This window comes from Coregonus clupeaformis, chromosome 16, assembly GCF_020615455.1.
Source record: "Coregonus clupeaformis isolate EN_2021a chromosome 16, ASM2061545v1, whole genome shotgun sequence".
NCBI lineage: Eukaryota > Metazoa > Chordata > Actinopteri > Salmoniformes > Salmonidae > Coregonus > Coregonus clupeaformis.
The window spans coordinates 1,125,181-1,140,052 of NC_059207.1; the positions used below are offsets into that span (position 1 = coordinate 1,125,181).

The window sequence follows — 14,872 nt, forward strand, 5'->3', positions numbered from 1 at the left end:
TGCCTTTTGATCCTATACGTACTTACGAAACTACGCTTCAAAAGTACCAGTGCTAAGTTATTTCAGTAAAACTTTCAGGTATACTGAAAATTATTTATAAAGGGTTACAAATGGTTAATTATCAGTTTATAGATACCAGATATATCAAATACCAGATAGAAAACCCAAGGCCACTGAAAATAATTGACAGACTGACCAGGTGAATCCAGGTGAAAGCTATGATCCCTTATTGATGTCACTTGTTAAATCCACTTCAATCAGTGTAGATGAAGGGGAGGAGACAGGTTAAAGAAGGCTTTTTAAGCCTTGAGACAATTGAGACATGGATTGTGTATGTATGCCACTCAGAGGGTGAAAGGGCAAGACAAAAGGTTTAAGTGCCTTTGAACAGGGTATGATAGTAGGTGCCAGGTGCACTGGGTTATGTCAAGAACTACAACTCTGCTGGGTTTTTCACGCTCAACAGTTTCCCGTGTGTATCAAGAATGGTCCATCACCCAAAAGACACTCAGACAATTTGGCACAACTGTGGGAAAGCCTGAGGAGACAGGGGCATGGAAATAATTGGCACAGTACTTCAGTAACGTTCATCCATTTTCATAGTTAAGGACAAAATAATGTTTATTTTGGAAGTTGGTGTGACAGGTTGGCCGATACCTTGTCATCTAAAAGGCTAATAAGAGGAACTGAGAAATAAATAGTTTTAAAAGTACTTATTTAAAAAACTGCAGACTTACAATGTAAATGCACATGGCTGGTGGCTAAAACCAATGGCTCTTCCACACAGTCAGGAAACACACCATTCAAGAAAACACAGGCCCCGATTAAACATTGCAGGCTAATGTGATGATTAGGCACTCCCACAAATGAGACAATACAGTACAATGAGCAATGCACTACAACAGGACATGTTTTGAGATGATAGAAAGTGTAGGTTATGGATTAAATGAATTATGAATCGATACAGAAAATAAACAACATTGCATCACAATAATCTACAGTTTAAAAATGGCAATGAATGCTTTGAACCTATATATTTAAAAATAGTAATTTAGTCCATAGTGAAGGTTCTCCTTCACAGTTGGCATGTAGCCTTCTTCACTTTCCATAACAGAGGATATTCCAGCTATTCCATACTGGAATTCTAACACTGAGTGGTAGCATTCACGATCACACTTGAGGATGGAGAGGAAGCACCAACACTTCTAGTGCAGCCCCACACTCTAGTGGAAAGACAGTGTATGTGCTGAAATTCAGCTTGTGCACACAGTACATACTGCTCTAAACACAGTCTGGGGTGTGGAGCTATGTATGTGTGTTTGTTGCTGTGTTTTGGGGAGATGGGTATTCACTTACTGCATTATGCAGACTCACATACTACACATGCACACACATACCTATAGGGACTGAATATGCGTGACTCCAGACTGATTGTTATGGGTTAAACATAATTTACACCAGATACTTCCAGAATCCTCATGGTGTTCTCCCATGCAGTGTCTCAATTCTGTAGTGACCTTGAGTTTGTATCTGTTGTTGTCTAGGTTGTTAGAACACTGTACATGATTATTCTTGCTGCATTGACATGATAAATCATTTGTAAAGTTTGGAAGACAATTACTATGTATTGTATAGTAAGCTAGTAGCCTATGACGGTCATATCAATGCAATACTAGTCAGCTGGACGGATGTCAGGAAGTGCGCCTGCTCAGTTTGTCCCTGACGTTGCGCGCACGCTCAGTTCTGCTCACAGGTTATTCATTATAAAGGCACAAGTCGTTTCGTCTCTTTCCACCTTCAGCCATTTTGACAATGTTAGGAGCTGTGGGACGCTGCTGCACCGGGGCTCTCCAGGCACTTAAGCCTGGGGTCCAGCCCCTGAAGGCCCTCGTTGGATCTCCATCTGTCCTTGGACGTAAGATTTGCAAGCATTTTTTATTTTGCAAGGGGAGCTAATGCATTGGAAAAGCGCAGTTCGGAGCGGCCCTGGTATTAGGCTAACGTTAGTTAACTTCAGCCCAAAGCAACACGCTGGCTTCCTTCACTGTAGTAGGCCTCACTTTTTAAATCTATAATTTCGTCTACTGATTTAATATTGAACGTGAAACTTATGTCATGCATTCAATTTAATTGTTATACTCATATGTGACCCAAGTACATATAGCTGTGTGACATGATTTTTGTGCAAATAGAAATGACCTTTGTATGTCATGACATGAGGTTTGGAGGCTCGCGCTAGCGAGTGCATACTATGGCTAGCTAGCCAGCTAACTGTCATTGGAGCTAACTAGTCAAATAGCTTAGAACGAGTATACATTCATTTCTAAATGTTTTGCCAATTAGGTAGTAATTTGTAATACGTTGGCTAAAGTAGCTAGCGTGCTATCCATCTGACAACTAGTTAACGTTAGTTAACTGATTAGGCCAAGTTACAAAAATACAAACGTCACCTTAGCTTTCAATTTGGTTGGCTTGACTTTTGTTGTTCTTCGAAGGGAGTCGTTTTCTATGAATTTGGTAACTAACTAGCTGATTGATTTAATGGCTGAGCTGTAGCTAATTCTCCTACACAACATGGCCGAAAATACTTGACATTGAGTTTGCTTCAGTGTTTGCTCTTGCGCACATAGCTAGATACACAGGTGCGGTTTGTAGGCTAGTTTGACGATGGTCAGCCGACATCACTGCGTGTTATTGATAGTTAATTCACAACAAGGTCATATGGTTTTGGGACAATGCATGCTTACACTGGTTTACTTTTACAGGCAGAGACTACTCTGCACCTGCTGCTGCTGCCGCCTTCGCCCATGGCAGGATCGTAGCGGTCATCGGTGCCGTCGTCGACGTCCAGTTCGATGAGGGCCTCCCACCCATCCTCAATGCCCTGGAAGTAGCTGGGCGCGAGTCCAGGCTAGTCCTGGAGGTGGCACAGCATCTTGGTAAGTCACTTGGCCTGCGTTTAGAGGCAGCCTAATTCATATCTTTTCCCTCTTATTGGTCTTTTGACCAATCAGATTGGCCCTGTGTAAAGATAAGAATTTGGCTACCTGTGTAAACTCAGGCATTGCACCAATATTGTATAATCAATAACGTCCATCTCAGATTTGATTGGAATTGCATCCCAATAAGCTGTTGTGTGGACTTTCAGGTGAGAACACTGTGCGTACCATTGCCATGGATGGTACAGAAGGTCTTGTCCGTGGACAGAAGGTTGTGGACACTGGCGATCCCATCAGAATCCCAGTGGGTCCAGAGACCCTGGGCAGAATCATGAACGTCATTGGAGAGCCCATTGACGAGAGGGGACCAATCTCCACCAAGCAGTAAGCACTTTGTCTATCAGCCAATTCATAAGTTTTAGAAATGGCAATCACAACATTTACATAAATATTCAAAAAAATTTAATACATGACTCCAAGAATAGTCTCAAGACTGTCTGAATGATAAGCAATTGGAAATTGCTTGTTCAAAGTAAAGTGTTGGCTCTAATTGTTTTAAATTGTGTTTTTAGTACCGCAGCCATCCACGCTGAGGCCCCAGAGTTCACTGACATGAGTGTGGAGCAAGAGATCCTGGTAACTGGCATCAAGGTGGTAGATTTGCTGGCTCCCTACGCCAAGGGAGGAAAAATCGGTACGCGGGACAACCGACATCCTCATTCTTTCACTTTTTGCAATTAATGAGCTAATGAACGTTTAACGTTAAATTGTGTCATTTTCTATAGGTCTGTTCGGTGGTGCTGGTGTGGGCAAGACTGTGCTGATCATGGAGCTGATTAACAACGTGGCCAAGGCCCATGGTGGTTACTCTGTGTTCGCCGGAGTGGGAGAGCGTACCCGCGAGGGAAACGACTTGTACCACGAGATGATTGAGTCGGGTGTCATCAACCTGAAGGATGACACCTCCAAGGTGAACAACTGGCTACATTTGACAGTCATAAGCGGGTGCTTCCATTTTACCCCTAAGGTTGAAGCCTGCGTGGAAATCGAATTTCATAATGAGACATCCCTGTAATCTGTCAGTTTAAGCTAGAGATGTTTTTTGTTTGTTGCTTTGGATGCGTCTGTCGCCTATGTAATACTTCTGCGTTTGCAGTGAAAGGTGACAGAGCTAGAGCGGTGTCTGTCAGACCATGAGACGTCCCAAAAATCGGTCTCTAGTGTCCGACCGGTTTGGCCTACAAACTATTATGACCCCTCTATAGAAAGATGACTCTCACAAACACAATGGTGTTCTCAGTTTTGCTCTTGGGACTCGTCTGAAATCGGTACAGCCGATCTGCTAACTTCTGTCTGTAGTGTCCGAACAGTTTGGGCTACACACTAGTATGACCCCTCTGTGTAAAGGTGAGACACACGAACACGTACATATTTTGCTCTAGGATGCCCACAGCCCTCACGACTCATCTGAAAGTCCTCCGATACCAGTCAAATAAATTAATGGAAGTGTGGAGATTGTTTAGTGACAAATATAAGGGGTTAAATAAAATAAAAAGAACTGTTTCCTGACCTTCTCTCAGATATAGGACCGACACTTCAGAACAAATTTCCTTTAGGTAATGTCAAAATTAAAGGCGCAATATGCAGAAATCGCTTGGACTTTTTCTGGTTGCATAAATACGAATAATCTGCCTAATTTCAGTTTGACAAAACAAGCATAGAGAAACATTGTACCTAAGACACAGAAACGAAACTTAAAAACGGGAAGGATAGAATTGGAGCACATAGAACAGATCTACCACTTCTTAGACTTGCTTTCAATGAAAATGTCTGCTCTATAACTCACATTTCTGTGAATTTGGTCAGGTTGCCCAAAAAGTTACATATTGCAGCTTTAAGTAGCATAACACATGTCTGGAAAGTTGACCTCCTTACCGACTTGATGTTCACATCAGCCTCTCCCCTTTAGTTTCTATTATGGTTTGACCTAGATGTGTACTCTAACAGTGCCCTCTCCTCCAAACCCCTAGGTGGCGCTTGTTTACGGACAAATGAACGAGCCCCCAGGCGCCCGTGCCCGTGTGGCTCTGACTGGTCTGACCGTGGCGGAGTACTTCCGTGACCAGGAGGGTCAGGATGTGCTGCTCTTCATCGACAACATCTTCCGCTTCACCCAGGCTGGCTCCGAGGTATCTGCCCTGCTGGGTCGTATCCCCTCCGCTGTGGGTTACCAGCCCACCCTGGCCACTGACATGGGTACCATGCAGGAGAGAATTACCACCACCAAGAAGGGTTCCATCACCTCTGTGCAGGTAAGCTGGCATTCAAGCAGCATAGGCCTGTTGGAGGACCATGCTAACATGGCAATTCGTAGCACCCAATAGTCTGACATGGCTTCAAGACTGAAATGCAACCTGTGAAAATGACAAACTGTCCTTTCTAAGGCCATCTATGTGCCCGCTGACGATTTGACTGATCCTGCCCCTGCCACCACCTTCGCTCACTTGGACGCCACCACTGTGCTGTCCCGCGCCATCGCTGAGCTGGGTATCTACCCCGCTGTGGATCCCCTGGATTCCACCTCCCGTATCATGGACCCCAACATTGTTGGCGCTGAGCACTATGACGTTGCTCGTGGCGTGCAGAAGATCCTCCAGGTTAGTGTCTTGAAGCCCCCCTAGTGTATCACTCACCCCAACCTTATAGTAATGAATGACTGAGCTTTTTTTTATTTAACTAGGCTAGGCCTACTATATTTTATTTCTCAACTTTCCTAATATTAAGCACATTGCTTATCTTTACAGCAGGTGTATAGCCTACCTGGCTGGCATGAAAATGAACCACGGGAAAAGCGTCCTCCATTTTGCTATTTAAGTGCATAGATAACATGTATTTTTTCTCCCTGCCCCTGTTTTGAGACGGGTGCATGATAATGGTCCATTCTAATTCAAAACAAATTTCACACTTATTTAGTATATGACAAGACTAAATCAAGAATAGTATGATGGGTGACAATATTAGCCTATCACTTGTGAAATATATATGATCAATTGTGAATGATGCCCAGTTTAAGGCTAGAAATGCTGCATGCCTTTGTGACTTTTTCAAATCAGTCTGACATCAGCCTAGCCCATAGGCCTATATGTTTTGATAAAGTTTGTATCACAACTAAAGTGGCCAAATAACTTCTTTAGAATGAATCACATTAATCCGCTTTATAGCAGGTGTAGCGCCTAACTGGCATACATTTTCAAGTTTGGGGAGATCATTTTCGCCATAAAAGCATTACTTGCATAATCACATTGGCGGTCACTTTAGAATGGTGTTTTCCTGCTAATGGAACATTCCCGCTTATAGCCTACTGCCAAGTGCTCATTGCTGCCTAATTTCTCAATGTTAAGCTAAACGTACTGATCTGTTGCGTCAGCCTCATTAAGTCAAAAGGTTTTTTAATGCTAGTGGTTGTGTTAATTTGGGATCTATTGCATCCCACAACTGTCCCAGGCTATTTACATTTTATTCATTTAGCAGATGCTCTTATTTAGAGCGACTTACATGAGCGATTAGGGTTAAGTGCCTTGCTCAAGGGCACATCGACAGATTTTTCACCTAGTCGGCTCGGGGATTAGAACCAGCGACCTTTCGGTTACTGGCACAACGCTCTTAACCACTAAGCTACCTGCCGACTATGTTTGTAATATTTATTTCTCGTATAGAATAGGTCAACTTTTGTACTATGGGGGATAGATTGACTAGTGCTTTTGCTGTTTGTTAGGGCTACTCATCTTGTTGGCTGACAAAGTAAATGTGAACAGTTCTTCCAATATCTTCAATATGCGCCTCGGAATTGGATAAGGATGCCCGCAGTTGGGTCCCCGACGTGTCTGTCTGGGACTTACCCAATCACGTGACTGAGCCATGTGAGTGATAGGTTCTTCGAAGCTGGGAGAAGGGAATTATAATTATATTCAGCCCAATGGCCACTGGCTGCAAAAGGCATTTTTTGTTTTAGCGGGCATTACGGCCACACAAAGGGGATGCAGCTGGGAAATGATGTTCCAAAGTTCTGCATCAGTGGCTTGTAGGCTATGTGTGGGAGCCAGGAGATGCTAAATGTGTTTATGTTCATTAACGGTCCATTACCGTGAGACCGGCAGTTATGTTTGACAATCACAGTCTGAGAATGTCATGACTGCCACAGGCCTAACCCTAACATTATGCCTTCAACTCTCCCCTCTCCCAGGACTACAAGTCCCTGCAGGATATCATTGCCATCCTGGGTATGGATGAGTTGTCTGAGGAGGACAAGCTGATTGTCTCTCGTGCTCGCAAGATCCAGCGTTTCTTGTCCCAACCCTTCCAGGTGGCTGAGGTCTTCACCGGTCATGCTGGCAAGCTTGTGCCCCTCAAGGAGACTATCAATGGCTTCCAGAGCATTCTTAATGGTATGTTGTACTTGTAATTAGGTTTAAATGTAGACTCTGCAATATGACGTAGATGCACAAAGTAAACAGCTTTAGTGGGTCAATTTCTGCAACTACTAAGTGTTGAAGCAGGTGGTTGAACGTCGCTATTTTGGTGCCGTGGCTCCCATGTTCTGTGAATCGAATCCATATATATATATATATATATATACATACATACATACATACATACATGGAGTCTTGCATCTCGCTCATCGCAATATCTGCAGTGCTGCTCATGGCAACGTCATTTCGCTCAGTCTACCTTTAAACTGATGAATATCCTTGGTGTTGTCGGGGTGTGAAATTCTGATTTGTCTTGAGCTAAGTGTATGGTCATTCTTTCCCTCAAGGTGAGTACGATGCCCTGCCCGAACAGGCTTTCTACATGGTCGGACCCATTGAGGAGGTGGTTGCGAAGGCTGCACAGATGGCTAAGGATCTGGCATAAGTTAACTGAGGGGAGGGAGAGAAGCAAAGGATTGGAGAGTCCTGTAGTAGGAGCACTTGGTTTGTAAGAATGTCACATGCAACAATTATCTGTATTGTTATCCTGAAAAGTTATATTTAATGTTTCCAATGGAATAAAGATCTGTCTTGACAATTTGGTTTGGTGTCTACTGTATATTTTGTAGCATTTTTCAATGTAATGTTGCAATGCTATTCCTGTCTGGGTGCTGTCAGACTGGTTGTAAAATGTCATCCTACAGCACTGATCCACTAGATGGCGTTCAAAGGCTTTGTACAATGCATTGGCTTGAGGAGTGACTAAATAAAACGCCTGTTAAAGTTACATTTACATTACATTTTAGTCATTTAGCAGACGCTCTTATCCAGAGCGACTTACAGGAGCAATTAGGGTTAAGTGCCTTGCTCAAGGGCACATAAGTTGAGGAAAGTTTGTCATTCCTTGCGCAATGTGCAGTGATATATTTGTAAGATGCTTTTTAGACCAGAATGTGATGCATTTTATTAGACCTACAGTAATTATAGAATGCTTGACTTCTAGCTTGTTGGCTTACTGCTGAGACATGAATCAGACCTGTTCATGTTATATTAAAGGTGCAAAATGCAGAAATCACTCTGCGATTTGCTAGAAGTTTGCTTAATTTCATTTGTGATAAGCCGTGTAGAGAATCATTGTACCATCAAAACCGCTGTGAAATACCTCTTTCAATAACCAAAAAGTATTGTTTGATGCTGGTGTACGAAAGACTCAAATGAAACATGAGAATGGAACAGATCTACCGCTTCTTAGACTTGCTTTCAATGAGTGACAGATCCATAACTAATTTCTGAATTTGGTTGGATCGCCCCAAAAAGTTACACATTGCAGCTTTAATATTGCTATGAAGATGTTTTGAAAGGACCAACAAATAAGCTAGACAGCGTTAATAAATGCAATCCAGATTCCTACCACAGCTGTAAAGGCCAAATGACATTAGTTCTCTGATACTAGATGAATAACCTTCCTTTGCTGCAGATGGATATAAAAATTGGTCTGGGTGGAAGATCAAAGTTTGCACTCGATAGCCCTGCTGAGCAGAGAAATGATAATGTGAACATGCTAATGTGTATGGATTTAAGGTAGAAATCTGACATGGGCTGCAAGATCGAAATAAAAGGGTGTACATCTTTCATAGACGTTCTTATCTCCTACCAATATTTACAATTGCTATAGAATTGGATATTTATGTCCTGAACGTAGAGGTATTTGAATCATAGCTGCCAATCTCAGTGAAGTTGAGAATCTGTGTCACGATCGTTCATCGACGAGACGGACCAAGGCGCAGCTTGATATGCATACATGTTTATTTAAACTTAATAAACAACGGCAAAACAATAAACGAAACGAAAAGTCCAAGGTAGACACAAACAACATACCTTTAACGGAACAAGATCCCACTAGTGCCAATAGGCTGCCTAAGTATGGTCCCCAATCAGAGACAACGAGCGACAGCTGCCTCTGATTGGGAACCACACCGGCCAACATAGATCTAGACAACCTAGATCACAAACATAGAAAATCACACCCTGGCTCAACAAATAAGAGTCCCCAGAGTCAGGGCGTGACAGTACCCCCCCCAAAGGTGCGGACTCCGACCGCACAACCTTTACTTAACAGGGTAGGGGCCGGGTGGGCATTCCGCCTCGGAGGCGGATCCGGCTCCGGGCGTGACAACCACCTATTCTCCGCCTCCCTGTTGCGCCCCTGGTCTGGTCTGGACCTTGGCGCGCTGCTTCCCCTCTCCTTCCTCCCACTGTACTCCAGGCCCTGTCTGGACCCTGGTGTGGGAGACCCCGAACCTGGAGAGGGGCTGACGTCTGGGTCTGGACTGGAGCCGCTGACCGGATCTGGACTGGACCCCGGTGGAGCGGACTGCTCTGGCTTCGGAGTGGAGCAGCTGACCGGAGCTGGATCAGACACCGGTGGAACGGGCACGGGCCGTGCCGGACTGGACACACTCACCACTGGCTTGGTGCGAGGGGCAGGAACAGGCCGGGCCGGGCTGGCGACGCGCACCACTGGCTTGGTGCGAGGGGCAGGAACAGGCCGGGCCGGGCTGGCGACGCGCACCACTGGCTTGGTGCGAGGGGCAGGAACAGGCCGGGCCGGGCTGGCGACGCGCACCACTAGCTTGGTGCGAGGAGCGGGACTGGGTTCCTTTATTAACCCCCGCTCCCTCTGCTGCCTAACCAGCTCCTCTCACCGTGCCTCTACACTTTCCTTCTCCCTTTTAGCCTCCTGTAGCTCCTCCCTCTGACTGAATAACTCCTACTCCCTCTGAACCAATAGCCCCCGTAACATGGTGGCCTCCTCTCCTAACCTGCAGATTCGCCCTTCCACGGCCTCCTGCTGCCTCGTCATCCACCCCGTGTGCCCCCCCCCAATTTTTTATTTATTGGGGTTGCCTCTCGGGTCTCCGTCGTCTGCACTCCTCTTCCCGTGAGGACTCCTCCGGGAGCCCCCACGAGTTAGGGAACAGAAACTTGTCGTCGTCGTCATTCTCTGACTCCTCAGTATAATACTGTTCCCACTCCTCTTCCCATGGTCGTGGGGACCCAATCTTGAAACCAACCGGGTGCAGTGGTCGGGACTCTTCTCTCTTGCTCCCCGACCACCCCTTTAGCCCCCCAAAAATGTTTTCTTGGGGCTGCTTCTCGGGCTTCCTCCTCGGCCGGCTTCCGTGTTGCCGCTGCTCCTCTCCTGCCTGGGCTTCCTTCTTCGCCCAGGGTCCTTTTCCCGAAAATATCTCCTCCCATGACCACCACTTGCCCACCTGTGACATGGCTACTCTCTCCGCCTGGGCACGCTGCTTGGTCCTCGTTTGGTGGGATCTTCTGTCACGTTCGTTCATAGACGGGTCAGACCAAGGCGCAGCGTGATATGCATACATGTTTATTTGAACCGAATAAACAACGACAAAACAACAAACTAAACGAAACGTGACGTCCAAGGTACACAAACAACATCCCTCACACAGAACAAGATCCCACAACTACACAGTGCCAATAGGCTGCCTAAGTATGGTCCCCAATCAGAGACAACAAGCGACAGCTGCCTCTGATTGGGTACCACACCAGCCAACATAGAAATACACATACTAGAACCCACATAGAAAATACAACATAGAAAATCACACCCTGACTCAACAAATAAGAGTCCCCAGAGTCAGGGCATGACAATCTGAATGATTCAAAGCTTGTGAACTTCCTTTTTGGTCACGTATTGCGGGTTAACCTTCATCCCAATATCATCACAGAAAGACTGTCAAACCTAATCCCCATTTCTCTTGTAACGTTTTCAAAGACCAACCCAACACTGCCCATGTCATACTGGCCAGAGATGGAAGAGGAAGCAAGACATCCTACCCCCTCATTTTCTTTTTCAATGAATTAAGTAGACCAGACCCAGCTGTGATTGCATTGGTGTCTATGGTAGAGCCACTCCCTTAAGTAAACTGGAACTGAATTTTTTCCCCAATGGTAAACGGCCTGAGTGAACTATCTTCATTTATCAACCATTGTACTGGCATAGAGAATGCACTGAATAAAAGGGGAAAGAAGTGGTACCAAATAACAATTATGGCTTTTATTTTTTTTGTTACAGGTCAGAGGTTAAACCTTACATGGATATGTAAAATTAAAATGTGTCTGTAGCAAAGCTTACATCATACTGTATCTCAGCCTGCAGACACTAGGGTACAAAAGTGTTATATTCATTAAAGACAAGCAGTAGCACAGCACAAACAAGTATTTGTTCTGACAGCATAAACGCTGACAATCTTACATCAGCCTTAGTTGACAGCCTTGGCTGGTAGGATGGCTTCCTTGAGCAGTAGCCAGTCGGCCAACCCGGTTGGCATGTAGGACAGAGGGATCCAGAAGAACTTGGCGTCCCACCCTGGCGAGTAGCGGGTGCGAGGACGGACGGCAGAGACAGCGTGCTCCATACAGCTCACCACCTTCATCAGGTCGGCGTCGGACATCTTGACAAGCTTCTCCTTCATCATCACGTCCACTAGAAGGGACAGGGAAGGTTAGCAACCATGTTACTACACGTTTGTCTTTAGCTATTCAAGATGGCCACTTTCACTAGAGAATAATGCTTTTTGAATAGATTCAATCCTTTGAAAGACTGGATGTCACAGAGGGTAGACAGAATACAAAAATAGCCAAATCTTGCATTGGCTAAATAAAACATTTGTGCAAATTAATACATTCGAGAATGTAGGAAACTAAAACTTTTATATTTACCCTTGTCCAAATAATCAGGTCCATAGTCATCTCTGACTTCTTGTGGCATCTTCTCCCACAGCTGCTTGATGCTTTTCCCCAGGACTGTCGAGTCGGTAACGGTGGTCTTGAAAAAGCCTGGCTCAATGCAGAGGACCTTGACTCCAAAAGGTACCATGTTTCTCCTGAAAAACATGGTAACAAAACTTCTGTTTACAAATGTACTTCTGATATGTTACAGATTTGTATAGTTTCATTCGCTGAAGTCAAACAGTCAAAGTTGTATTGCATGGTTCACAATGGCTAGATTATTGAATGTATGTAAAAACACTGATTTAAAATATGGCATGGATATGATAGTAAAAAGGGTTCTTGTTTCACCTAAGACTGTCATTGAAGGCCTCCACTCCATACTTAGACACGGTGTAAGGTCCTCCGACAGGACTAATCCTGCCGAACACACTGGCTACGTTGACCACACGACCCCTGGCCTTCTTGATGAGGGGCAGCACACTCAGGGTGACTGCGATGACCCCGTTCAGGTTCACATCCAGCATGGACTTGTAGTCATCAATGGTCAGCCAATCACAGGGGGCCGAGGGGATGGCCACACCCGCGTTGTTCACCACAGCCCACAGGCCTAGAAGGTGACAGGTCATTACGTAGCTTTATGAACATCCATTATTTCACAGGTGTTTGGTAAGAAGAGGACATAGTAAGGACAATGATACTGGCACATGAATGTCAAAATGTAACTGAACTGGTAATATTGCATAATTTGACTGGTATGACTGGACACAAATGATGATAGGACTGTTTGCTTTTCAATATCAACACTGACACTCACCCCTAGCCCCGACTTTGTCTTTAATCAAAGCAGCTGCTTTGTCGACGCTCTCGTTCTTTTTGACATCCAGGTGGAGGGTGGTGAGTCTGTCTGAACAGGCCTTCCTCAGATCTTCCTCTCCCTTCTCTGTGAAGCAGGATGCGATCACACAGAAACCCAGCTTGTCCAGATGTCTGGCCAGTAGGTTGCCGAACCCAGAGTCACACCCCGTGATGTAGACATATTTGTCTCCTTTGTCTGGGACTCTGGGGATCTCCCGGAACCAGCGGTACAGGTAGTAAAACACCACCAGCCCAAGGACGTACAGGAACATGTCTGGGACAGGATAAGACAGACAACCTTCTAATAGGTCATCTCATGGACTGTCAGTCCTGGCAAACATTGAGCCTCTGCCTGTGATTAAGTGTGGTCACATCTACCCAGCCCCATCCCCCATTCCTCAGTATACCAAACAAAGTGCCAGGGTCATCACGGGAAGGTACAGAAATGTGCATGTTACACAATATGCGGTTAGACATAAGTCAAGTGGGAAGATAGGAACTGCCTTTTACAGTTCATCACTAATATGCATCTTATAACAATAGCTTATAGTAATGACATTATAGTAGCTATACAGTCCATAAGATCATCAGGAAAATACTTTGAAGATCAACCACATTCAGGGAGAGTTCATTGAAGCGCTTGGAATGACAGAGACAGGATTGAACAGAGCAAGGATCAACAGTTATCAATGCCGGTTTCAAAGTGCACTATAGGCTATCTTGTGCAATTGCTCTTTGTAAATAATCAACTGCAAAATGAGCCAATGGCATGCCAAAGTCATTTAAACCACAACTAACAAAACCACATTCAGGGAGAGGTCATTGAAGCGCTTGGAATGACAGAGACAGGACTAAACAGAGCAAGGGTCCTCTGTAGCTCAGCTGGTAGAGCACGGCGAGGTAGTGGGTTCGATCCCCTGGACCACCCACCAACATTTTTTATGCACGCATGACTGTAAGTCGCTTTGGATAAAAGCGTCTGCTAAATGGCATATTATTATATTATAAGGATCAACAGTTATCAATGCCGGTTTCAAAGTGCACTATAGGCTATCTTGTGCAATTGCTCTTTGTAAATAATCAACTGCAAAATGAGCCAATGGCATGCCAAAAGTCATTTAAACCACAACTAACAAATACTATTGAAAATGTGGTTCAAATAAAGTGTAAGGAATCTGTACAACACTCCTGCATTTCCAAAGAAGTGAGATTTAGACTAACAACGAACAAGCTGTCTATTGAATGTAATGTGAATCCAATGTTATATGCAAGCTCTCGATTTTTCAACTAACACAATATGGGCAGTCAGGTCGCATGACAAAAGTGAAAGCCCATTGAAACAATATCAAAATACTTTTTTACTATTGAAGAAAGAAACACTGCAAGTAGCATCATATAGTGAAGAGTTGGCCTAAAGAATGTCCAACTATTGTCATAAATGCCATGTTATTGATAAAACAAGCTTATTCGTGAGAGGTGTCAAAATAAGAGCTGTCAAACTCGCCATTTCAATAACATGAATGCGCACTGCCCATTACATAATAATAAACTTTTGATCGATCAATTATGATAGATTGTGATAGATAGCCTATCCTCAACTTTTACATGTTCAAAAAGATTACAATCTGCTGGAATATTAAAGTCATACCTGTTGGAGATGTTCCTTGCCAGTCCAACAAAGTAACAGTTTTCATAAACTACGCAAGACCACAAATTCTGCCCAAGGACGTCACATGTCTAGCACTGACCAATCGGAGCCATTTTGTTATTTAGAACAAATTCTTATTTACAATGACGGCCTACCCCGGCCAAACCCGGAAGACGCTGGGCCAATTGTGCGCCGCC

At 44.5% G+C, this 14,872-nt stretch overlaps 2 protein-coding genes across 2 annotated transcripts; one reads left to right on the forward strand and one right to left on the reverse strand.

Annotated features, from left to right (window-relative positions):
* Window positions 1-1,779: 1,779 nt before the first annotated feature.
* Window positions 1,780-8,010, forward strand: atp5f1b (ATP synthase F1 subunit beta). The gene is made up of 9 exons (XM_041871609.2): window positions 1,780-1,915; window positions 2,766-2,939; window positions 3,149-3,323; window positions 3,512-3,633; window positions 3,725-3,909; window positions 4,970-5,251; window positions 5,384-5,596; window positions 7,183-7,384; window positions 7,756-8,010. The coding sequence occupies exons 1-9, from the start codon at window positions 1,813-1,815 to the stop codon at window positions 7,851-7,853; spliced, it is 1,554 nt and encodes a 517-aa protein (XP_041727543.1). The 5' UTR covers window positions 1,780-1,812; the 3' UTR covers window positions 7,854-8,010.
* A 3,470-nt stretch (window positions 8,011-11,480) lies between these two features.
* LOC121558100 (retinol dehydrogenase 7-like) lies at window positions 11,481-14,783 on the reverse strand. Its single transcript, XM_041871591.2, has 5 exons — window positions 14,676-14,783; window positions 12,987-13,301; window positions 12,521-12,779; window positions 12,161-12,324; window positions 11,481-11,924 (listed from the first exon to the last, which is right to left on the reverse strand). The coding sequence occupies exons 1-5, from the start codon at window positions 14,719-14,721 to the stop codon at window positions 11,701-11,703; spliced, it is 1,008 nt and encodes a 335-aa protein (XP_041727525.1). The 5' UTR covers window positions 14,722-14,783; the 3' UTR covers window positions 11,481-11,700.
* Between the last annotated feature and the right edge of the window lie 89 nt (window positions 14,784-14,872).